General features: G+C 43.2%; 5 protein-coding genes across 6 annotated transcripts; 2 read left to right on the top strand and 3 right to left on the bottom strand.

Annotated features, from left to right (window-relative positions):
• Nucleotides 1-310: 310 nt before the first annotated feature.
• LOC125762291 (lymphokine-activated killer T-cell-originated protein kinase-like) lies at nt 311-1,603 on the bottom strand. The gene is made up of 3 exons (XM_049424214.1): nt 1,419-1,603; nt 434-1,302; nt 311-321 (listed from the first exon to the last, which is right to left on the bottom strand). Exons 1-3 carry the CDS (start codon nt 1,601-1,603, stop codon nt 311-313), a joined length of 1,065 nt encoding a protein of 354 aa, XP_049280171.1.
• A 1,859-nt stretch (nt 1,604-3,462) lies between these two features.
• On the top strand, nt 3,463-4,755 carry LOC125761900 (lymphokine-activated killer T-cell-originated protein kinase-like). The gene is made up of 3 exons (XM_049423472.1): nt 3,463-3,647; nt 3,764-4,632; nt 4,745-4,755. The coding sequence occupies exons 1-3, from the start codon at nt 3,463-3,465 to the stop codon at nt 4,753-4,755; spliced, it is 1,065 nt and encodes a 354-aa protein (XP_049279429.1).
• Nucleotides 4,756-9,217: 4,462 nt separating this feature from the next.
• On the bottom strand, nt 9,218-17,502 carry LOC125771174 (NADP-dependent malic enzyme). 2 transcript variants are annotated; one of them, XM_049441567.1, is made up of 3 exons: nt 17,247-17,502; nt 14,429-14,798; nt 9,218-11,593 (listed from the first exon to the last, which is right to left on the bottom strand). In XM_049441567.1, the coding sequence occupies exons 1-3, from the start codon at nt 17,285-17,287 to the stop codon at nt 9,980-9,982; spliced, it is 2,025 nt and encodes a 674-aa protein (XP_049297524.1). In that variant the 5' UTR covers nt 17,288-17,502; the 3' UTR covers nt 9,218-9,979. The 2 variants fall into 2 exon arrangements, with proteins under 2 accessions (XP_049297524.1, XP_049297533.1); XM_049441576.1 differs by having other exon boundaries at nt 14,429-14,795.
• Nucleotides 17,503-19,124: 1,622 nt separating this feature from the next.
• Nucleotides 19,125-20,396, bottom strand: LOC125771209 (uncharacterized). Its single transcript, XM_049441610.1, has 3 exons — nt 19,976-20,396; nt 19,769-19,875; nt 19,125-19,453 (listed from the first exon to the last, which is right to left on the bottom strand). Exons 1-3 carry the CDS (start codon nt 20,106-20,108, stop codon nt 19,196-19,198), a joined length of 498 nt encoding a protein of 165 aa, XP_049297567.1. The 5' UTR covers nt 20,109-20,396; the 3' UTR covers nt 19,125-19,195.
• Nucleotides 20,397-20,539: 143 nt separating this feature from the next.
• Nucleotides 20,540-23,458, top strand: LOC125771200 (phenoloxidase-activating enzyme-like). The gene is made up of 3 exons (XM_049441599.1): nt 20,540-21,101; nt 21,387-22,387; nt 22,755-23,458. Exons 1-3 carry the CDS (start codon nt 21,038-21,040, stop codon nt 22,848-22,850), a joined length of 1,161 nt encoding a protein of 386 aa, XP_049297556.1. The 5' UTR covers nt 20,540-21,037; the 3' UTR covers nt 22,851-23,458.
• Nucleotides 23,459-23,701: the final 243 nt, after the last annotated feature.

The following is a 23,701-nucleotide window of genomic DNA, read 5'->3' as shown; positions in this document are numbered from 1 at the left end:
CATGTTTGGTTGTTCGCAAAAACGACGTACACTGGTTAATTTGTTAATTGAAAGCCATCTGCGATCCTTCTTTGAAGTTGACCCTTTTCGACACATCCATATTACTAACGCTACAATCAATCGCAATCATAAATAGCTTATCTCACAGCAGGTGGAATGATGTGTTAATTATATTATTGTCATCGATATAATACTGTTACGATCGACATCTTTGTGACATCGTTTGGTCATGGCTTTACAGGTCTATGGCCTGATGTAGATAACATAATAACTTATAGATTTCGGAACTGTTCCACAACTTTTAAGGCGTTTAATAGTTCCCTAGCGGTTGGGCGGATGTTATCGAATTGTTCGGTACAAACATAAAATATCTCAAACAACAATTCATACTCTTCCCCCAACGGTGCCATGCTTGGAAGTAGTGGTCTAGTACCAAGAGCCGCATAGTTCAGACAGTCAGGTTTCTCCGCAGGTCTCGGTTCCGTTTGTGTAGCCTTCGCAACTTTTCCGGCAGTCGATGTCGATTGTCCCTTTTTCTTATCGAGAGCCTTTATTATGGATTGAATGTCTCTGTTTTCCTGTGTACGCGAAGATGTTGACGGCTCTTCATTTGTTCGTTGCAGAAGATTCTCTTTCTGTTGCATCACTGTAGACTTCGGTTGGGGGCAATATGGTGCAGTTGACTTGCGTGCTACTGATCGCGGTTTGTTTCTTGGGTTTTGCGCTCTGTACAAAGCAGCCCGTTCTTTGTTATAGAAGTCGACCGTTTTCAGCAACTCCTCCGTTTCTAGTATGCCGGTGTCCTTGATGCCCGGAAACGTGTGAGGCGGCATGCAGGCTAACATTTCATACACCACCATTCCGAGCGAAAATATATCCACCTTGCAATTCAAGACTGTGCTAGTACTTAAAGCTTCCGGTGCAGTCCATAGACCAATCCCGATGTTTCGTGCTTCGTCTGTATTGAAGCCACGCTCGTAATTACCGCTGGAGTTTAGTACTTTGGACTTGGCGCCATATCCAGATAGCTTGATCATTTGAAAATCATTATCCATTATGATGTGGAAAGATTTCAAATCGCCATGAATCAGATGAAGGTTTTCGTGTATGTGCTGAAGTGTTTCCAGCACAGCAACGACAACTTTCATCGCTTTTGCAGGTTCCAGTGGCCCTTGTTGGTTCCGATATCGCTCCGACAACACGTCTGCCAGCGTGCGGGGCAAATATTCCTGCAGCATTCGTAAACGGCATAGTTCGCTCATCAGCAAATTTGGCGGAAATAAGTTTAAGCGCGTCAACTCCCTAAAATAGGAAAAATAATTTTAAGCATTTTCGGCAACGTAGATTCATGTAATATTTAGAACAAAAACGTCTCCTTTCTTTTCTTTTCTTTTTTAATTATTCACTGCACTACTTACCGTATAAGATCGGCTTCTTCGTCCACCATTCGGTTGAGGGCCCGGTGGTGATCAACGCGTTTACACAAATTTTTCAACTCCCATGGGGATCTAGCAGTTGTCGACGTAGGACGATTAATTGTGCACAGGAAAATCTGTGCTTTCCAGCCCAGCGCCGATCGTAATTTTGAGTCGTGCATCTCCATGGTTGCGATATCCGTGCAATTGATTGGATTCACAACATTCGATTGCCCGGCCATCTTTCTTCGTCTTGGTCGCTGTAATACAGTTGAAACACACATTACTGATGATGTAATTTTAGATAATCATAGATATTTGGAGTTAATTATAAAGAATGGTCCGATAGTACAGTGGTGCACGCGGTAGCAACAGGTGCAAAGCCTTTCCGAAGCCGGCTTCCCATACGATGGGCTAACAATCAACCCATGGCGGAACCACATAAAGAAAACCGAAAATTGAATGTGCAATACCTTTTAAGAGAATCTAATAATGGGAAGATAACACAAACCAAGGGAAATAGTTAATTTCTTACCACCACACTATGTACACAAAACACGACTTGTTACTGCTTTAGGGATTCGAGTGCAAATGGAAGACAGACTAGAGTGCAAATGGAAACTGATTTCAACGAAAACGGGCTGCTGAGATGAAAATTTAACCGTTCCCAGCAATCAAGTTTCCTTACGCATCTTGCAAGATTTATACAACACTGCGTGAAGGGTGAGAAATGTCAAGCCGCAACAAATCTAAATACCTTGGTATTGTGTTGGCTCACCTCAGCATTGTATTTGCACGTTGAAGATCCTTCTTTGAGCGTCCAAAATCACATAAAATGGATGATGCAATCCCTTTTTCTACAAATTTAATTTGAATATAATTATTTATCTTCCGATGATTTCAGATAAATGTAAATAATAATATACAAAAGAAATTTGTCGAAATAAAGAGTGCATTATAATTATGCTTCACTTGAAGTGGTGATGAAATATTTCATTCAACCAAGATGCTTACAGTGAGGTACTGCATGTTCTATATTTATTTACCATCACACATAATGTACGAGTTATGATTTTAAAGGCACATATCTTGCATGAAATCACCTGTTTGCACTGCCAGCAATAGATGACAGTCTGAGATAATTTAATAAATTACGCATCGCATTAAAACTATCTTTAATGCACAGAAAATATTTAAGAAAATATTATACACATGGTGAAATATTTCATGTTTGACGTTCAGTCCAACTTCATCTATTGCACGGGTAGCAAAATCAACATACCTTCTTGTTCTGTCTTATCATCAATCAAACCAATCAAACCTGCCAAAGCGAGAAAGCATGTTGCTTTGGCTTGTTGCGTCCTCTCAACTCACTTTAAAATAGAGTGTGAATTATCCATTTTATGTGATTTTGGACGCTCAAAGAAGGATCTTCAACGTGCAAATACAATACTGCGTTGAGCCAACACAATACCAAGGTATTTAGATTTGTTGCGGCTTGACATTTCTCAACCTTTCAGCAATCTTGGCAAAATCTGACAAGATTTATATGGAAAATTGATTGCTGGGAACGGTTAAATTTTCATCTCAGCAGCCCGTTTTCGTTGAAATCAGTTTCCATTTGCACTCTAGTCTGTCTTCCATTTGCACTCGAATCCCTAAAGCAGTAACAAGTCGTGTTTTGTGTACATAGTGTGGTGGTAAGAAATTAACTATTTCCCTTGGTTTGTGTTATCTTCCCATTATTAGATTCTCTTAAAAGGTATTGCACATTCAATTTTCGGTTTTCTTTATGTGGTTCCGCCATGGGTTGATTGTTAGCCCATCGTATGGGAAGCCGGCTTCGGAAAGGCTTTGCACCTGTTGCTACCGCGTGCACCACTGTACTATCGGACCATTCTTTATAATTAACTCCAAATATCTATGATTATCTAAAATTACATCATCAGTAATGTGTGTTTCAACTGTATTACAGCGACCAAGACGAAGAAAGATGGCCGGGCAATCGAATGTTGTGAATCCAATCAATTGCACGGATATCGCAACCATGGAGATGCACGACTCAAAATTACGATCGGCGCTGGGCTGGAAAGCACAGATTTTCCTGTGCACAATTAATCGTCCTACGTCGACAACTGCTAGATCCCCATGGGAGTTGAAAAATTTGTGTAAACGCGTTGATCACCACCGGGCCCTCAACCGAATGGTGGACGAAGAAGCCGATCTTATACGGTAAGTAGTGCAGTGAATAATTAAAAAAGAAAAGAAAAGAAAGGAGACGTTTTTGTTCTAAATATTACATGAATCTACGTTGCCGAAAATGCTTAAAATTATTTTTCCTATTTTAGGGAGTTGACGCGCTTAAACTTATTTCCGCCAAATTTGCTGATGAGCGAACTATGCCGTTTACGAATGCTGCAGGAATATTTGCCCCGCACGCTGGCAGACGTGTTGTCGGAGCGATATCGGAACCAACAAGGGCCACTGGAACCTGCAAAAGCGATGAAAGTTGTCGTTGCTGTGCTGGAAACACTTCAGCACATACACGAAAACCTTCATCTGATTCATGGCGATTTGAAATCTTTCCACATCATAATGGATAATGATTTTCAAATGATCAAGCTATCTGGATATGGCGCCAAGTCCAAAGTACTAAACTCCAGCGGTAATTACGAGCGTGGCTTCAATACAGACGAAGCACGAAACATCGGGATTGGTCTATGGACTGCACCGGAAGCTTTAAGTACTAGCACAGTCTTGAATTGCAAGGTGGATATATTTTCGCTCGGAATGGTGGTGTATGAAATGTTAGCCTGCATGCCGCCTCACACGTTTCCGGGCATCAAGGACACCGGCATACTAGAAACGGAGGAGTTGCTGAAAACGGTCGACTTCTATAACAAAGAACGGGCTGCTTTGTACAGAGCGCAAAACCCAAGAAACAAACCGCGATCAGTAGCACGCAAGTCAACTGCACCATATTGCCCCCAACCGAAGTCTACAGTGATGCAACAGAAAGAGAATCTTCTGCAACGAACAAATGAAGAGCCGTCAACATCTTCGCGTACACAGGAAAACAGAGACATTCAATCCATAATAAAGGCTCTCGATAAGAAAAAGGGACAATCGACATCGACTGCCGGAAAAGTTGCGAAGGCTACACAAACGGAACCGAGACCTGCGGAGAAACCTGACTGTCTGAACTATGCGGCTCTTGGTACTAGACCACTACTTCCAAGCATGGCACCGTTGGGGGAAGAGTATGAATTGTTGTTTGAGATATTTTACGTTTGTACCGAACAATTCGATAACATCCGCCCAACCGCTAGGGAACTACTAAACGCCTTAAAAGTTGTGGAACAGTTCCGAGCAAATCTATAAGTTATTATGTTATCTACATCAGGCCATAGACCTGTAAAGCCATGACCAAACGATGTCACAAAGATGTCGATCGTAACAGTATTATATCGATGACAATAATATAATTAACACATCATTCCACCTGCTGTGAGATAAGCTATTTATGATTGCGATTGATTGTAGCGCTAGTAATATGGATGTGTCGAAAAGGGTCAACTTCAAAGAAGGATCGCAGATGGCTTTCAATTAACAAATTAACCAGTGTACGTCGTTTTTGCGAACAACCACACTTTAGAATTGTAGATTTATATTGCTAATAAAACAAAACATTAATTTAGTTGGTACGGAACTAAGTAATGATCAATTTCGGGGTTTTTTTCATAGATTTACTATATTTCTAAGATATTAACAGATGCTGATGGTTTACACAAGCTGTTCATAAATATGTTTTATTGAATGTAAAGCTTAGAACTTCATACAACGATTCCTTTCCCGGATTTTTAAATTATCTCTTTCTTGTTATTTCAACCGTTAAAACCGGCCACTTTCTGCGACGGTTTAAAATAACGAAAAATGATTCTGCAACACCAAGAGAGCATCAAAGGAGGTAGAGGTGTTATCACTACCATTTCCCCAGCTTAGTGCCTCATTTAGCGATCTCTCTCCCGCAGGTGGCGGTTATTCTTTCTTTCATGCGGATTATTTCCCCTCCATTCGAATAGGTTACCTTCTACCATGGATGCTCCTTCTAGCCGGGATGAAGTAGTATGGGTGATCGGTAGTTTCTCAACACTAAGAGAGCTTCCTTCAAAGCACGTAAAAGGTGTTATCACTCCCATTTCCCCAGCTTAGTGCTTCGCTTAGCGGTCTCTCTTCCGCATGTGGCGGATTATACTCTCTTTCATGCGGATTATTTCCCCTCCATTCGAATGGGTTACCTTCTTCCGTGGATGCTCTCTTGGTGTCGAGAAATCTTTTTTGATTTTTAAGCTGTCAGCGTTTTCGGATCGAAAAATGATTCTGCAACACCAGAGAGCATCAAAGGAGGTAGAGGTGTATCACTACCATTTCCCCAGCTTAGTGCCTCATTTAGCGATCTCTCTTCCGCATGTGGCGGATTATTTTCTCTTTCATGCGGATTATTTCCCCTCCAGCCGAATGGGTTACCTTCTTCCATGGATGCTCCTTCTAGCCGGGATGGAGTAGTATGGGTGATCGGTAGTTTCTCAACACTAAGAGAGCTTCCTTCAAAGCAGGTAAAAGGTGTTATCACTCCCATTTCCCCAGCTTAGTGCCGCATTTAGCGATCTCTCTTCCGCATGTGGCGGATTATACTCTCTTTCATGCGAATTATTTCCCCTCCATCCGAGTAGGTTACCTTCTTCCGTGGATGCTCTCTTGTTATTTCGGATGTTTAATTTTTTCAGTTCTCTCAGGATTTTGTCGCAGAAAACGAGCGGTTTTGGCGTTTAAAACAAAAAGAGAGCATCCTACAAAGGATGTAGAGGTGTTATCACTACCATTTCCCCAGCTTAGTGCCTCATTTAGCGATCTCTCTTCCGCATGTGGCGGATTATACTCTCTTTCATGCGGATTATTTCCCCTCCATCCGAATGGGTTACCTTCTACCATGGATGCTCCTACTAGCCGGTATGAAGTAGTATGGGTGATCGGTAGTTTCTCAACACTAAGAGAGCTTCCTTCAAAGCAGGTAAAAGGTGTTATCACTACCATTTCCCCAGCTTAGTGCCTCATTTAGCGATCTCTCTTCCGCATGTGGCGGATTATACTCTCTTTCATGCGGATTATTTCCCCTCCATCCGAGTAGGTTACCTTCTTCCGTGGATGCTCTCTTGTTATTTCGGATGTTTAATTTTTTCAGTTCTCTCAGGATTTTGTCGCAGAAAACGAGCGGTTTTGGCGTTTAAAACAAAAAGAGAGCATCCTACAAAGGATGTAGAGGTGTTATCACTACCATTTCCCCAGCTTAGTGCCTCATTTAGCGATCTCTCTTCCGCATGTGGCGGATTATACTCTCTTTCATTCGGATTATTTCCCCTCCATCCGAATAGGTTACCTTCTACCATGGATGCTCCTTCTAGCCGGGATGAAGTAGTATGGGTGATCGGTAGTTTCTCAACACTAAGAGAGCATCAAAGGATGTAGAGGTGTTATCACTCCCATTTCCCCAGCTTAGTGCCTCATTTAGCGATCTCTCTTCCGCATGTGGCGGATTATTCTCTTTTTCATGCGGATTATTTCCCCTCCATCTGAATGGATTACCTTCTACCATGGATGCTCCTACTAGCCGGTATGAAGTAGTATGGGTGATCGGTAGTTTCTCAACACTAAGAGAGCATCCTTCAATGCAGGTAAAAGGTGTTATCACTCCCATTTCCCCAGCTTAGTGCCTCATTTAGCGATCTCTCTTCCGCATGTGGCGGATCATTCTCTTTTTCATGCGGATTATTTCCCCTCCATTCGAATGGGTTACCTTCTTCCGTGGATGCTCTCTTGTTATTTCGGATGTTTAATTTTGCCAGTTCTCTCAGGATTTTGTCGCAGAAAACGAGCGGTTTTGGCGTTTAAAACAAAAAGAGAGCATCCTACAAAGGATATAGAGGTGTTATCACTACCATTTCCCCAGCTTAGTGCCTCATTTAGCGATCTCTCTTCCGCATGTGGCGGATTATACTCTCTTTCATGCGGATTATTTCCCCTCCATCCGAATAGGTTACCTTCTACCATGGATGCTCCTACTAGCCGGTATGAAGTAGTATGGGTGATCGGTAGTTTCTCAACACTAAGAGAGCTTCCTTCAAAGCAGGTAAAAGGTGTTATCACTCCCATTTCCCCAGCTTAGTGCCTCATTTAGCGATCTCTCTTCCGCATGTGGCGGATTATACTCTCTTTCATGCGGATTATTTCCCCTCCATCCGAGTAGTATACCTTCTTCGGTGGATGCTCTCTTGGTGTCGAGAAATCATTTTTGATTTTTAAGCCGTCAGCGGTTTCGGATCGAAAAATGATTCTGCAACACCAGCATCACGAGGACATTTGCGAAAGAAAACGCAGGAGCAATTTAATGAATTATTTCAGGGGATCGTTGAAGGGATCGTGCGTAATAGATGAATGATCCTTTATGTTTTATGTAAATAAATAACAAAGTTAGAGAATAAAGCACAAATATTCAGAAACTATATTTATTAAACATAAATTTCAAACATATTAAAAATAATTTCTCAATGTTTTTACCGGTCGATCATTTTATGATAATTCACTTTTCATCTTACTTACCCACAGCTGACATTTTTCACGCATGCATAAAAGAAAACAATAAATAATGAATTGTTAAGTAACACAAACCAAACCCCACTGATGTGAAATTTTCTCAGAAACGTTGCTATATTTTATTTCATAACCATTTTACAATTGTGAGAATTTACCTTCTGTTAAAAAGCTTGTGAACAAACGGTTTTCTCGTTGAGTTTTTTTAAGTTAGAAGAAAAAGTTGAGGAGATAACCAAAAGTGGTGTTCTACAAAGTTGTAGAGAACTTAAAAACTACGGTTTTGTGTAATATTTTTCCGTTTTATCACATTATCTATTTTTTTCGCCTGATCGAAACACGCTCGATACAGCAAAAATTATAAGACGCTTTACGATTTCTTTTTTCTCCAACCCTTCTATCGGGTATTCCATTAATGTTTAAACAATTTGCAATGGGATTTTACTTTCAATGCAGTCAAAAACCACTGCTTTTGATGCTTTTTTTTTATTTCGGTATCAAAACATAAGTGAGCAAATCGTTTGTAAAGAATGTTGAGCGGTGATTTACAACACGCAACGTAAAACCAAACAAAACACAATTTTAACGTACATTAACAGGTTTCCTTTACTTTTAAAATAGTATTTCTTACTTCTACGTGATGAATAATATGAATAAATACAATCCTCACTAAAAACAGAGAAGAAACGAAACTAAAAAAAAAATAGTATAATTATTTTTATTCGCTGTTTACATTCCAAACCTCACCTTCATCTATACAATATTGAGAAGCCAAAAATAACCATTACCTTTTAAAAAAAAAAAACACACACACAAACACCCATTATACTCAATAAGCCGATAACAAATACCGTCTGGTTTTGGTCTGTTCGATTAAATCCTACTCGTAAACTCGGTTTTTTCCCTATAGTCGAAACATGGAATGTGATTCCTATTCCATACCCCCACGGACAGAACCGTTCACCTTCAAAAACACCTTCATGTTCAAGTTCGCCTAGATCAAACATAATTAATGAACGCACAGCACAAACTGTGCCGGATGTAATCGCCGACTTACGGTACAAGAACGAAGGCATGCAAAGACATTTGAACGCAAAACCGAACAGAACCATCAAAGGGACCAAGGGGGAATGAAAAAGGGACAGAACAAAACATTCTTAGCCATATAATTTACACATTTTATTATCACTTTCACTTCGATAAACATTTACGAGAGATATAGTTTTGTATATGTATATAGAGGGTGTTGGCCGGCCGGCTTGCAGGATAGTGTTGTTTTCTTTTTATGTTCTTGTTTTAGTTTAATCTTGCTATGTATTTTTGTTTTTGTTGTTGGTTGCATTGTGCACGAGAACAATAACAAGCGCACACTTTCCATCGAGAAAACGTACGAGTAAAATAGGCCCGCAAAGTAAGGATGCTGTAGACGTGTTTAACCTTTTTATCCGCTTAACACCACATTCAATAGTGCTTAATTTAGTATTGAGTTAACAGTTTTATTAACTACCAGGAGTGTCTCTTTCTTCGTGTGTGTGTTTTTTTCCTTCTTCACCTTGAAGTCACACACACGTAATGCTTTAATGTTCAGTGTGAAAAATAAAGCTTACGGGTTTTAAAAAAAAACAACAACAAAGAAACAAAAAAGGAAAGGGAGAAAAAAAGACCACAAACACATTTAAAAAAGAAAAACAATTAAAATAAGTTTAACAAACATTAATAATAGTTTCGTCTAACGTAAACACGACCTAACACCGCCACAAATAACAAAACAAATAACACCACAAAAGAACGGAAATCTTTACAAACGTAGCATAAGAGGGAGGGGGGGGGGGGGGGGGGAAGGGAAGGAGGGGGTTGTAGCGAAACCATACATTAATTTGAGCCCGTTTGAGGGATGTTTCTTTTTTTCTTCTTGTTTACAGCTTCGGCCAGGCGTACACCGACGGGACGGCGGATTTGTAGCTTGCGTCGTACATCTGCGTGCGCACGAACGCTTCCTTATCGTCCGGTTCCGGTTTCGTGCAGGCCAACCCTTCCGCGTACGCGTACTCCATGATGTGGGTGGCAATTTTGATCGAACAGTCCTGGATGTTTTCCAACGGTGGGTACAGGCTGCCCCGCTCCAGATCATCGTCGGTAACAATTTCTGCCAACCGTTGGGCGGACAGTAGGAAAATTTCCTCCGGTATGGTGGACGCACCGGCACACAGCACCCCAAGTGCAACGCCCGGGAAAATGTACGAATTGTTGCCCTGGCCCGGGTAGAACGTCCGATCACCGAACGTCACCGGTGCGAACGGTGACCCGGACGCAAACACGGCCCGCCCGTCCGTATATTCGTACGCCTGTTCCGCTGTACATTCCGCCTTGCTCGTTGGGTTCGACAGGGCAAAGATGACCGGCCGCTCGTTGTTCGTCGCCATCGTACGCAACACTTCCGGCGTAAACGCACCGGCAATGGCGGCCGCCCCGATCAGGATGGTCGGTTTCAGTACGCGGACCGCTTCCACCAGCGTATCGACCGGTGTATGTTCGTGCGCAAAATGATGCTTGTGGCCACTGATACCACCGGCCGGTCGATCCTTCACTATCAGCCCCTTGCTGTCGACGAGCCAGATGCGTTGGCGCGCTTCCTCCTCGCTCAGCCCGTCCCGCTTCATCGCCATCACGCACAGTTCCGCAATGCCGAGCGCTGCTTCGCCGGCACCCTGAAAGAGGACCCGATTTTCTGCCAGCTTCGTACGGGTGATGCGCAACGAAGCGAACAGCCCAGCAACGGCAACCGATGCCGTACCCTGAATGTCGTCATTGAACGTACAGTAATCGTGCCGGTACTGGTCGAGAAACCGGAACGCGTTCGAGTTGGCAAAGTCCTCAAACTGGATCAGACAGTTGCGACCGAACCGGCGGACCGCTGCCTCCATGAATTCCTGCACAAACTCGTCGTACGCGGGACCGGTTACGCGCCGATGCCGCAACCCGACGTACAGCGGATCGTCCAAGATGCTCTGCGTGTTGGTACCGACGTCCAGCGTCACCGGCAGGCACTGGCTCGGCTTGATGCCGGCGAGTGCGGTGTACAGCGCGAGCTTACCGACCGGTATGCCCATACCGTTCGCACCGAGATCGCCCAATCCAAGGATCCGCTCACCGTCCGTTACCACGATCGCACGCACATCACTTTCCGGCCAGTTCTTCAGCACCTCGTACACGTGACCCTTGTCGTTGATCGTGATGTACATGCCCTTCGGCTGCTGGTAGATCAGGCTGTACTTCTGACAGGCCAGCCCGACCGTCGGCGTGTAGACGAGCGGCATCATATCGCCAATGTTCGATGCAAGCACGCGATAGAACAGACGCTCATTCCGGTCCAGCAAACCCATCAGGTAGATGTACTTGTTCAGCGGATCGGTATAGTGCTTTAGCAGCTCCATCGAGTGCTTTACCTGCTCCTCTTCCGTGCGTACCACTGCCGGCATCAGCCCGTGAATACCCAGCACCTGGCGCTCCTCGATGCTGAAGGACAAACCCTGCAATTTGAAGTGAAAGAAAAAAGGAGAGCTTTAGACGAGACGTGCCGTGCAATTGAAGCGAGGTCAGGACCGTTCACCACACAACTCCATTCTCGAACATCGAAATCCAGACATTCAATTTTTCATTTACCCCATTCTTGTTGTGACTCGATTGTGCCGTAATATCCTCATTTTGGTGAGACCCTTATATCAGCAAACCTCAAAACTGTTTTAACGTTAATCTAATTCCCCAATTGCAGAAGATTTTTATTCTTCAATTATCGTTAAAGGGGAAATTTTTCGTTAAAAATCCTTAAAGCTCTACGTCTAACTTCAAACTCTGAAGACGAACTTTAACTAACTTTAGAGTAACTTTATCTCCTTGCAACAACTCCAATAAATGCAAAACACTAAAACGTTGGACTAAAATATACAACGCAAAACAGAAATTCTCCAAACAACCTGAGAGTGGTACCTCGACTGCCTTGACATACGAATCTTTGGAGAGATACGTGTACGCCGTGCGATTGCTATTTTGCGAGTGGAATGCGAAAGAATGTGCTTCTCCTTTGCGGCAAACACTCCCAATTAAATTGTTGAGACAATTTTCTTCAATCTCAACGAATCAATGAAATCCCCCGGTTTTTGGGGATGTAACTCCTTTCTTAACTAGATTGTTGCCGAGTTGCAGCTCCTCTTGAAAAGACTATAGGGAATTACTTCAAGGTTTTTCTTCTTCTTTATATTGTGATTATTACATCACTCAAACTCGGCAATATTTGCAAGTAATTTAGGAAAGATTCTAAATTACCAGTTTTGGAAAGAAATGTAAGTAACCAAGAGCTCACTCTTCAAACACGCGGGAATTATCTAAAAGCAAAACAATCCAATCGCAACATTGAAGCAATTCTTCACTGTTCCCATTCAGTTGTCACAATTTGGCATTAAGTTCCTAAGCGAAGATGCACAGCAGATACAGCGAATACACCAGACATGTTGGAAATGATAGGAGCATCGTATTGATTAGATTAAAAACATTTCCAAAAGTGAGTTGCTGTAGTATCTATGCGGTGGTGGTCTAGAACATACTCAGTTGGAAGATAATCATTAAAAAACTACCGTCCACTGGTTTGTGAGAGTTGTGGGCAAAAAGTATGGAAAGTCCCCCCAAAAAAAAAACTTCCCCACATTTTGCCGTAACATCGCCGACTGGTATGCGACAGGGGACTGTGAAATCCCGAGCAATAGATCGTTCAATGCCAGTTCGATAGGCCCTCGCGGCAGTTCCAGCGTCGAATTGCCGCGGTGCTGTGCCACCACAAAATTCCGTCTAGATACACGTGATGTGGAATGCGTAGGATCAGCTGTTCAGCACCTGCGCCCTAGCGTGTGTGTAGGTATGTCGGTTAACGCCTTGCTGTGTGTGTGTTGTGCTGCTCTAGTAAACCCAAGGGCATGACGTATTAGCTTTTTTGGATTTGTCAATGATTCACCATCGGACGCGATTGCGAACTATGTCTAATACTAATATATGAGTCATTTCATCAGCCCAGACAGAGGGGTGTAAATAGTGATGGAAGTGGTATCGAACATTAGATGGGGAGCGGGGGGGAAAGTTTCAATCCAACTTTTCGGAGTTGTTGGAAGCTTCCAGGAAGTATAGGGGAACCGTGAGATATTGAGGAGCTTGATAAACCCAAGCATTACTCAGCATGAGGATAAGAGACGGACCTGTCTGCTGCTTGTATTTCCACCATTACGCTCAACCTTTGATGACGCTTAAAGCTTAAAAGGCGATTTAATCGATGAGTACTCAGTACTCAGTTCTTGTTGGTTGTTGATTTTTTTTTTGCTGCACCTCGTTGGAGCATAATGGCGGTAATATCTTTCCTGCTATTTGCGTCATACGTAGCTTCTTCTAACGCGGGTCTGGAGGTTTGTGTCGTCAGCTAGAAAACGCACACACGAGAGACCAACGTCTCGCCCTATACACACCGTAATTGAACCTTTAACCGAACGGACAAATAAAGGACGATGGATTCTTTGGCGGGGTTGATACGTTCGATCGCTTGCGTTCGCTTAAACGCGCAAAGGGTGGGAGAGACCGTGGCCGTCCGAATGGTTCGAATGGCGTGTACGGACACCTTTACGCCGACCGTCGACCGTGTCTGACTTTCAGGTCAGATGGAAATATTGGCACGGACATGGCAAGACGGGCTTGCGGAGGGGGGGGGGGGGGGGGGGGGGAAACGGTGGGTGGGAGTTTTGTTGTTTTTTTTTTGCAAGCTATTTAGGGCGAATCGTGACCATAATATGTGGCGACGATAAAACAATTCATCTCAAGTGTTTGATCATTGTTATGACCTTTAACTGCGCGGAAAGGTCACCGGTGCGGTGTTTGAGGTTTTTTTTTGGATGCGGCTTTCCACCAGAGCAAAGAGGAGGCGCACATCAAGGGACAACACTTGGATGCACCTGTGGGAAGAGTTCCCACCGGAATACATACAGAAGAAAGCCGCATTAAAGCAACAAAGCAAATCAATTCGATATCAAACAAAACTACGATGATACGGCACGATTTGTGCGACAGATGCAATCGCAAATGTCGGTTTCGCGGGTAGGCGCGGGAAACACAAACATTCGGTGGGAAAGGCGTGAAAGATGGGGAATTGCTTTTCTTGTTTTTTTTAAATAGCACTGACCGCCACACACATATAGGAAATCGACACAGACACACACACGCATACGGCCACAGTTTACACACGGGTAATAACCAAAAAAAAAGAAGAAGAACGGCAATGTTTTGTCTCACTTCTGCGCAGGCGCGCCCACCAATTTCGCCCAGTAACCTACCTTATTGAACTTTCCATTGCGGAGTCGATCGAAGCCAGCGATTGAACCCGCGATTTCGCCGTCGGTTCCGGTGGGCCACTGCCCAAGACGGTCACGGTTGAACGATGCGCTCATGTTGCTGTTGGTTGCTGCGGTTGTGCCTCCTGTCCGGCTGCTGCTAGTGTCACCGATGGCTCCTGGTTGCTTCTGTGTCGGCACTACGTTTGCTTCGGCGCGGTCCGGCACACGGGAAGAAGGCTCCTGCTGTCGCTGGGACGATTGTTGTTTCACGCTTTGCAGCTCATTACCTACTACGCGGTGTCGGCTTGCTGTGTTCGGTTTTTCCTTCGCCTGCTTTGCTTTGCTATCCATTTCAGGCTGACATCTACTGCTGCTGGTAGATAAATAAAAAATCGGAAAAAGAAAAAAACAGGCGATATAAAATATTTATTTCGAATAAAGATTTTTTTTTCAGAGGAAAAATCATTAGAATAGTTTTGTACGTGCTTAATTTTGTTGTTATAATAATTTAATTTCACCCCCTCCCCCCTCCCTCCTCTGAAATTGTCGAAATAAGTATTTATTTTTATATTCTATTAGGTAAAAGGTAATTATTATCCGATAAAAATAGTTTAAAACGGGCTAATATACCACTGAAACGAAAATGGCCCGGTGGTGTATGTGGTAGCGGTGACGGTTTTGACACGACCGGACCGGTTCAAAATCTCATCCGGATCGCGCGTTTCCCAACTAGAAAGAATTGATTTTTCCACTTATGTGGTGGGAAAGGGAAAACAAGCCAAAACCACTTTCACATCATTTAAAAAAGCAAATGAAATTATACAAAAAAAAACAAAACAGAGCATATAAGTTGTATTCTTGCAACTTGAAGCTTTTGACAGCTAACAACTGACAGCAAAAAATAGAAAACTTTGTTTTTTTTAAAGGAATTTTTCATATACAGTGGAACGCCGATTATCCCTGCCGGATAAGCGAATATCACGGATAATAGGCACAACTCTTTTTATTGATAAATATTAGTGTTTAGTGTGTAATGGGTGAAATTTTTTCTTCTAAAGCAAGATGTTAATTTTCTTATTTACACTTTGCAAAAAAAATCTGTTCTATTTAGTCGAACTTTAGGCAATTGTATCATTTCCTATTGAGGCTTTTATTTCTGCCATCCCCGGTTTGCAGGTAATATGTCAATTCGCCTTTGGAACTGTCATTTCCGAGCTGCACGGATAATGGGACAGCCGGATAAAAGGTACCCGGATAATCGGCGTTCCACTGTATTTCTAAACTATTTTTACTATGCAAAAAATATGTTATTATCCACTCCTAAAAACCGAAATCCAAAAAAAAAAATATCATTTCATCTTTTTACGTTGTTATTTTCGAAATATCATCCAACCTAGTGGATAACACCCTGAAAAGCATGTGTTATTTTTTTTTTTGGTTCTCCACCACCCCATATGCTCATGTGCAGTGTGTTTGCCTGCTCCGTATAGTTATTATCGGCCGATAGTACCATACATTCGCAACAAACAACAAAAAGCCGAGACGCACACGCAGACCGCAATAAAAAAAAACCCTTCAGTGTATCAAACGCACACCAAACAGGGTCCGCAAGCATCAGATGATGCCCCCCAAGCCAAAGCACGCGTTAGGTGCGCGAACATTCGGTTTACTTTGTGTGTTTTTTTTGCTTTTTGGCTTGCGGTTTCGATACCCGTTCCCCCCCCCCCCCCCCCCCCCTGTTTCCCGGACCCTTTTTTTCACCCTTTTTCAACCCAACCAGGGAGCCGTCGCAACGCCGATCGGGGAGAATCCGGTGCCGGGACTGGGATACACAGCTGGGAACCACTTGAATAGTTAATAAGCACCGTGACATGACGCGGTCGGTCCACACATGGAGACGCTACCGTGACTTGTGATTTTAGATCAGTTTGTCAGAGAAATTCAACAAAACCGCGCACATCCGTCCCTTATCATACAACAAACACAGAGAGGTTCTGTTCGGTTTGTTTGGTTTTCCGCTTTGCAAGCATTCGACAGTTGGCTTACGCAATTTTCCCCCATTCGATAAAAACATGCCAAATGGAGTGGTTGAATTTGTAAACAATATGGGTGTGAATTTTTTTTTGTCGACGTCAAACACGATGTACTTTAAAAAAAAAAAAATCATATTTAATTTAAAAGTAGTACATCGTGTGGAAGAATAATTTGTAACTATTTATGAAGAATTGATTTTAAATTTTCAAAACAAAAAAAACAAAAACTCCCGAATCAAATGCAATCATATCCATTCATCTTCTATATGGCGTGATCATCTGATCATACTATCTAACCTTTTCTAGCAGTCGGGCAATGTTTTTGCGCTGTTTCACTCTTTCACACAATTTATTATTTGTGTTTGCTTCTTCTTCTTAGTTCTGCATTACAGTGCTTGCCGGAAGGTTGTGGTGGTTCGGTTGTGCAATTTTGTTTTTGAGGTTTTTTGCTTTTGCTCGCCTCCCCCCTCCCTCTCCCTCTTCTGCTTAACCACTCCTCCCCCCTCCTCCCCAAAAAAAACCCCTGTAACGCTTGGCGCAATCCGTGACGATTTCGGTAGGCGATGTAACCACCAACTTTGCAGTGTTTTGCTTTCGCTCTTTACCACTGCTTCGCGATCACCGAAAGAAAAACCGAAAAGGTTCCTCAGCCAAAAAGAAAAAAATGAAAAGCCCTTTTTATTAGCACGTAACGCGAACGAGTTCGATCCTATTCCAGAAGGGCCAACAAAACTGACATTTGAAACGGGCATGGTAATAGACCAATCCTCCTTCTTTGCACGTACCTTTGCATTATTGAGTAGCCGCTGTACACCGTTGTTGCCATGGTGGGTATTTGCTTTCTTGCTGCCGAACAGGAATTCTGATCTACGATTGCACACACTGGGAAGCACAGACACACACACACACCGGCAGACACAAACACACACACAAACACGTTCCAACTTTAAACCGCCAAACTATCGGGCGAAATCTCTTTTCCCGACCAGCGGTTGCAATGTACTGTGCCGGATCGCACGTTTCCTTCCTAATTTATTGCAACGATACTTAAAATCAGCTGATTAAGAGTAGGCCCGATCAGCCCGCCTGTAAGCAGATGATAAGCAAAGTGAAAACATTTCCTACCGTTCCGTAGGTGTTCGTAGGGCTTTGAGCGGAGAGAATATTCCCCTCCCTCGGACGCGTCATCGTCATGTACGGCGTTAGTGATCGGTTAGGTGTAACGTTAGGGGTCAATCTTTTTTTCCCTCCTGCCTTCAATCATCTTTTGCTGTGGGCAGCCTTCTTTTTTTTGTTTTTTTTTTGGAATGTATGGCTTACATTTTGCCCGAACTAAGATCGAACCAGCTACTCGTTCACCTTTTTTGACCGACGGTGACCGAAGCGACTTCTAGGTTTCCTGTGCTGTGTTTTTGCTTTCATACGTCTTCCGTCTTACGTATGACGTTTGAATGTTTTTTTTTTTGAATAAAAAAAGAACGAAACAGTATTAACACACCTTTTACCATTGGCGACTGTAAACTACTTTGTTTTATTGATATTTCGAATAATAATCGAACTTACTTACTGCTTTAGAAAAAAAAGTCATATTTTTATTGCCACTAGTGTAAACAGGGAGATGTATCTCCACAGTTTGTGTTTATTCTGTATTATGTTTTTAAAATCTGTAAAAAAAATATTTTTTCTTCAACTGTTTGAAAAGTATTTCCTTCCAGTGTATGTACTTCTATCGCAAAAGTATAAAAAAACGACTCCCCGTACCATCCACATCGAGGTGCGTATGATTTCAGCTCACACCACGCATTGCTTAAGATGCGCCAAAAAATCATTTCATAATCATTGCAAAATCCACAGGAAACAAGTGATGAAAATGTACATCACCTTTTTGTTGTTGTTGCTCTTCATCACTTTCCACCTCACACTGGTTGAATCATAATGTGTGACTTCATAATTTCTTCATCTTCATCCCACCCTCTGTTTGGTTGCACGGAAGAGAGCCACCAGCTGGCTGTCGGGTGCGCTTCAAGTCGCGGTCAAAGTCACGGCTGTAACAGATTTCGCCGCGCTTTGCGCCGCACGCATGTGTTAAACCATTGCACAAGCAATTGTGCTTGAAACAGGGGTTCAGCCGGTTTTCCTTTTCGTGCCCCACTTCGTGCTTTTCTAGTGACGGTTTTGTTGTGGTTTCGTGACGATCCGTTTGACGATCCGATTATTCTATTCTGTTGGTTTTGATCTTCGCCGTCCCTAGTCTTTCGGGACCAAAAACCTTGGAATGTTTTTTGCGAATTTTGCCACCCATAATTTTAATTATTTTTTGAGAAAAATAAATACCAAAATCTTGTGATATTTCATGAAAGAAGCTAAATAAATGGTAAAATCAAAAGCAAAATGCAATTTGATTGAAATAGAACAAAACGACATTAAAGTTACCGCCATTACCGCTTAACCAGCACTTAAGCAGCTTAGAGGTGTTATATGTTTATCAGCACCTTCAAGCGTTACAAATCTTATTAAACTCGTTCGAGTTCTTTTTTATTGATAATATAAAGCAAAAATAGCAATATCTTTAAAACCACAAACCATGAAAGTTCCATAGTTCTTAAGATATTAGGTATCGCCGATAGAATCCTCAACAAAACCAAACAACACGTTTCACAAAGTAGTTTTTCTTGGTGGAATGTATTACAAAACTTGTTTTTATTTTACTATTACAGTAAATATAAATCATCTCCTAAGCAGCTACACTATCTATCGCCGATTTGTTTGACGCTGAAGTTGGTTTTAGCTGCGGCCTCCGGTTACGTTCGATCGTCGCATACACGTACACCGAGTATTCGAGAGCCTTTGACGGTGAAGGTTGACGTTCGGCGACGCTTATTTCGATCACATTCGTACCGGAAAGCTTAAACTCAGTCAATGACGACCGATCGTGTTCGGTTTTGGCCACAAGGCGCACGCAATCGATTAGTATGGGATCACCAAAAGACATCTGCAAGGAGAGGAGTAACACAAACAAAATTTGCCCACAGGTGATTTAGTATGAAGTTGTTGGTTGGAAGGAAATAGAAGATATAATAGAGAGAGAGAGAGAGAGAGAGAGAGAGAGAGAAGTAAAAAAACTAGATAAGTTGAAGAATTACTGTAGAATGCTCGCTTTAAGGTCTCTACAGTAGCCCTTGAATGATTGCTACTACTTCCGATGCGATCGAGCGCATCAGCGTGTTGAATGAAAAACCCTTTCCTTCTAGTGTAACCTTCCCAGGCTATTGAGCAGTACACGCTAGGACATAACCTACTAGCACACCTCTATTGTTCCATTGACGTGATTCAGGTCGTCCTTCACAACGATCACCGTCTCCACGTAGATCAGCGTAGACGTCTCCAAACATTTCCCCACCGTTCTGACGGCAGCTAGGATGAGAAACGCATGCATCATCAATACCTTCCAACAAACCAAGTCAACCAACCGTAGCAGCGAAAGTCCTTCAAAAGTGACTGCAACGCACAATACCTTTAGCGACGGTGAAGTCACGATCAATTTCCAGTTCCTGTTCCGGTCGCGGTAATGATGGTAGGGTAGTGACCGACGCAATCAAAACTATCCAAAGCCAGAAAGGCTTTTGGACAACTTGTAGCAGCAACATGCCGCGTGTACTATTGCCGCTGGAGACAAAACAAAAACCTCCTCGGTGCTACAATTGTCCAGTCCTGGCGGGGCACGTTATGTTATGACACTGCGTTAGCTGTGTGAAAGGGATTGGTGTGCTGACGGGAACGGTTATTATCAAGCAGTCGAGTACCACGAGGTCACCGGGCGGGGCCTATTCCATGATGCCTGGGCGCAGGCATTATTCAGCATGGAGCACACACGTCCCGACCACAAAGCACACCCGATTAGAGTTCAATCTTTAGCCGTACCTAACCTCACATGGTTCACGCGGCTGATCGGGGGATATAGTTTACACGATTCGGGACGTGAATCGGACTACTCTCGCATTACGTGCTTTGCCTTCGTGGACACTGAATTATGTGGACTAGGAATTTTGGAATATTTTTTTTTCTCGCCTTTCGAGTTCGTGAAAAACAAATTCTATCTCCTCTTCCTTCAAACATTTGCTCAATAATTAAAGTGTTGTCCAAAAGCAACATCTGAGGTTGTTTTTTTGTTGTCTTCTAAAGAACATCTTGCTGGAGCTGTTGGACTCCACACGCACTCTATCGCAAGTCGATCTATGCTACGTAGCACAAATGTCAGGCGATGTGGTGTACAGACAATAGTGGTGGATGTTGCGAGGTGTATGGCAATACGAAGAAAAAAAAACTGGAAAGTCTACCACTAGATCGATGTGATGCATTAAGTTTGTAGGTCACAGTGGTCAGCTTCAATAGGGCCGTCAGAATCGACACGCAGACAGCTGTACGTGGAATCTAATCACGCGTCCCGGAATGCAGCTTTATCAACACCCGGGTGGTACAGAAAGAGGGCACCCGGTTTTGGAGTAGTTGGCCCCATGCGGACCACAGTACCAGCTATACCGCATACGGCGAACGACGTCAACAACGCCAGGAAACGATGAAGGCACTACGGCCACTACCGGGCTACGTTACCGTACTGTTGTGTTTGAACATTTCGCTAGGTTAGTAACGTTCACTAACTGGTTGAACATTGGTGTATGGGGAGAAATTAAAAAAAAAACACAAATTAATTGAAGGTCGATGGTTGGTGCCATTTAGTTGTTGTTTTTTTTAAATTTGTGCCCCGGACGGATGCAACGTCAGTTTACTGTGTTGTGGTGCTGGAACGAAACTATTTACAAACAAACACAGCCCCGGAACGCAACAATGTAGTGCTTGGTTGTTTCATGTTTGGTTTCTTTTCTTCTTCGTCGTTTTCTTTTTTCTTTTTGGAAATTGGTACCCAGTTCTAGCCAGTTCCACTGACGACCGAACGGTGAACCATGACAGCAACAATGCAACAAGTAGCTTTCCAGTATTTTTTCGAAGTCGCTTCAATCCTCGCACGCTGCAAAAGAATGAGCGACTCATTTCGGCATTAGATGACACCGATGTGCAGTCGGGCCTGAATGTAACGTCGAGCCCAATGCCATCGTATGCGTGGAGTCGTAAATATACCAATGACAAACATCTGGAGAAGCAGGGCAACAATCCGGCGAATGCAAGTGTTGCGCATCAATCAGCTAATGTCGATCAACCTGTGACAGACTCCACTCCAGAGGAGTTGCTGAAGGATGAGTGTGGAATTCTTCCTCCCGGCGTGGATGGATTTCCCTGGATAGCTGTCCTGGAACACGGAGAACCTCAAGCAAATGCTGCCCACAAGCGTACCCTGAGCAAAGGTGTCCTGATTGATCGGCAGCACGTCCTCACAACTGTGTCGAGTATACACAATTCACATCCGACCTGGGTTGTTACCAGCGTAAGGTTGGGCGATATGCCAACCCGTCGTCAAACGAACGTCAACCGTACCAACCCCATTACCCAGCGTACTAACGGCACGCAAAAGTTCGGAATAGAAACAGTCTTTCTGCACGAGAAGAAAGACATCGCACTGATCCGGCTGGCGGATGGAGGTGTACGCGAGGTAACCGACTTCATACGGCCCATCTGTTTGCCCCGGGAAGACTACAGGCTGGAGAACTTCAAGCTATCCTCCCACGTATGCCAACGGCGTCTCGAGTCGACAGGTCGTGTTAGTCGTAGCAGGCTGCAACCACTGGATCTGATCAGTGTAGACAGCTGCAACGAGCTGATGCGACCGTACGGTGCACGCTTACCAGTGAAAAGCTTCTGCGCGCGGGAATCTTCCAACGATAATTGTACCGGCACGCTCGGAGGTCCTGCAATTGCTAATGTGCGCGGCAAATATCACGTGCTTGGGCTACGCTCCTACGTTCAGACGGAGGTACGTATTTACCTTCACCAGCAGCGGCAATTCGCTCTGTCCTTATCTCTTTGATAGCCGTTCAATTGACTATTTCCCCTGGGCTAATATAAGTCCAAACTTCACAGCGTTAAAGCAGCGTTTGACCAACTGCCGGTAAAGTGGTTCTGATAGCTGAGCAAGCTTGAATGCTTATTGATGAAAACAAATCGAAGCACTCATACGCCTACAAAAGGTGGTGACAGAGTCCGGGAGACAGAGGGGAGAATCTCTGGGGAAGATTTTGATTGAATTTTACCAAGAAAAAAATACGTCTTTTTTGACATCTTGTAATCGACATCTATCGGTAATATTCTATATACTGATGCTGCTCTAAATGATTTTCCAGACTAACGTCGATGGGTTGGACATTCCCAGCATATACGTACGGGTAGGCGGACTACGTAAATGGATATCAGCAGTGATAAAGGCTATCAGCGATTGAACGTCGTGTTACGATTACGGCTGCTCTGTTTACGTGAAACGTGGGTAGATAGTGAATGACATTCACGTGTAATGTAATCCCTCTGGTGTAAATGTTGTGCCAATAAGCTTTCCGTAGTAAGAGATCTATCAACCTGAAAACATGCCGTTGTGAGATGAAGGGAAGTTACAGAATTCTAAACATCAATCACCTAAAACAATCCGGAGCATTATCAAACCTCGACACACAAATAGCACATTCAGCTCAGCGTCACATCAATTAAATACTCATTCCAGAATACTCGAATATTTGTATTCCCCCCCTCTACGAACATAACTTGCCCGAAATGGGCACGGAAGGAAAAAAAACCCTCCAATCATTTGTTTCTGGAACAAGAAACGAATTTCGATCGACTATCAAAATGTTGTCTTCTTTCGTCGGTTTGCTCTCTCGGTGACCTTTGATGGCTGCGGGTGATATGCCACAACCTCCGGCGGACGATAAGCAAGCAAATGTCCCACTGTACTGTTCCAGACGAATCAAAGGATAATCCACCATTGCCTGAGACATTCCATCAAGAATAAACCGATAAGAAATATATGGAGGTGCTCCATTAGAACATCACAAAACGTGTTCCATGGTCTATTGTTAATTAAAAATGAGATCTATTAGAATTATGTTGAAATATAATCAGAATCACGATCTTCGGTGTATTAGACCGAACACAGAAACATGAAATATTGGTTTTTTTTCTAATCTGAAATGGAATTTTCAAAAGTTTGATAGAAAACCTCAATAATCCACACTCGTTTGTGCAAATGCATTTGAAAAAAGGCCGGAAAAATGGACAGAAAGTGTGAGTTCTTCCAAAA

The sequence above is a fragment of the Anopheles funestus genome, chromosome X, assembly GCF_943734845.2.
Source record: "Anopheles funestus chromosome X, idAnoFuneDA-416_04, whole genome shotgun sequence".
NCBI lineage: Eukaryota > Metazoa > Arthropoda > Insecta > Diptera > Culicidae > Anopheles > Anopheles funestus.
This window is presented reverse-complemented; position numbering and strand designations above follow the sequence as displayed.

Coding starts and splice junctions, on each gene's coding strand:
- LOC125762291 (XM_049424214.1), bottom strand. CDS start 1,603: ATGGAGATGCACGACTCAAAATTACGATCGGCGCTGGGCTGGAAAGCA. Junction 1,303..1,418: donor GAAGAAGCCGATCTTATACG/GTAAGTAGTGCA, acceptor TTCCTATTTTAG/GGAGTTGACGCGCTTAAACT.
- LOC125761900 (XM_049423472.1), top strand. CDS start 3,463: ATGGAGATGCACGACTCAAAATTACGATCGGCGCTGGGCTGGAAAGCA. Junction 3,648..3,763: donor GAAGAAGCCGATCTTATACG/GTAAGTAGTGCA, acceptor TTCCTATTTTAG/GGAGTTGACGCGCTTAAACT.
- LOC125771174 (XM_049441567.1), bottom strand. CDS start 17,287: ATGGCAACAACGGTGTACAGCGGCTACTCAATAATGCAAAG. Junction 14,799..17,246: donor GGCTACTCAATAATGCAAAG/GTACGTGCAAAG, acceptor ATCTACCAGCAG/CAGTAGATGTCAGCCTGAAA. Junction 11,594..14,428: donor GCAATGGAAAGTTCAATAAG/GTAGGTTACTGG, acceptor TTCAAATTGCAG/GGTTTGTCCTTCAGCATCGA.
- LOC125771209 (XM_049441610.1), bottom strand. CDS start 20,108: ATGTTGCTGCTACAAGTTGTCCAAAAGCCTTTCTGGCTTTGGATAGTT. Junction 19,876..19,975: donor TGACTTCACCGTCGCTAAAG/GTATTGTGCGTT, acceptor TTCTCATCCTAG/CTGCCGTCAGAACGGTGGGG. Junction 19,454..19,768: donor ACGTCAATGGAACAATAGAG/GTGTGCTAGTAG, acceptor CTCTCCTTGCAG/ATGTCTTTTGGTGATCCCAT.
- LOC125771200 (XM_049441599.1), top strand. CDS start 21,038: ATGAAGGCACTACGGCCACTACCGGGCTACGTTACCGTACTGTTGTGT. Junction 21,102..21,386: donor GTGTTTGAACATTTCGCTAG/GTTAGTAACGTT, acceptor ATTGGTACCCAG/TTCTAGCCAGTTCCACTGAC. Junction 22,388..22,754: donor GCTCCTACGTTCAGACGGAG/GTACGTATTTAC, acceptor ATGATTTTCCAG/ACTAACGTCGATGGGTTGGA.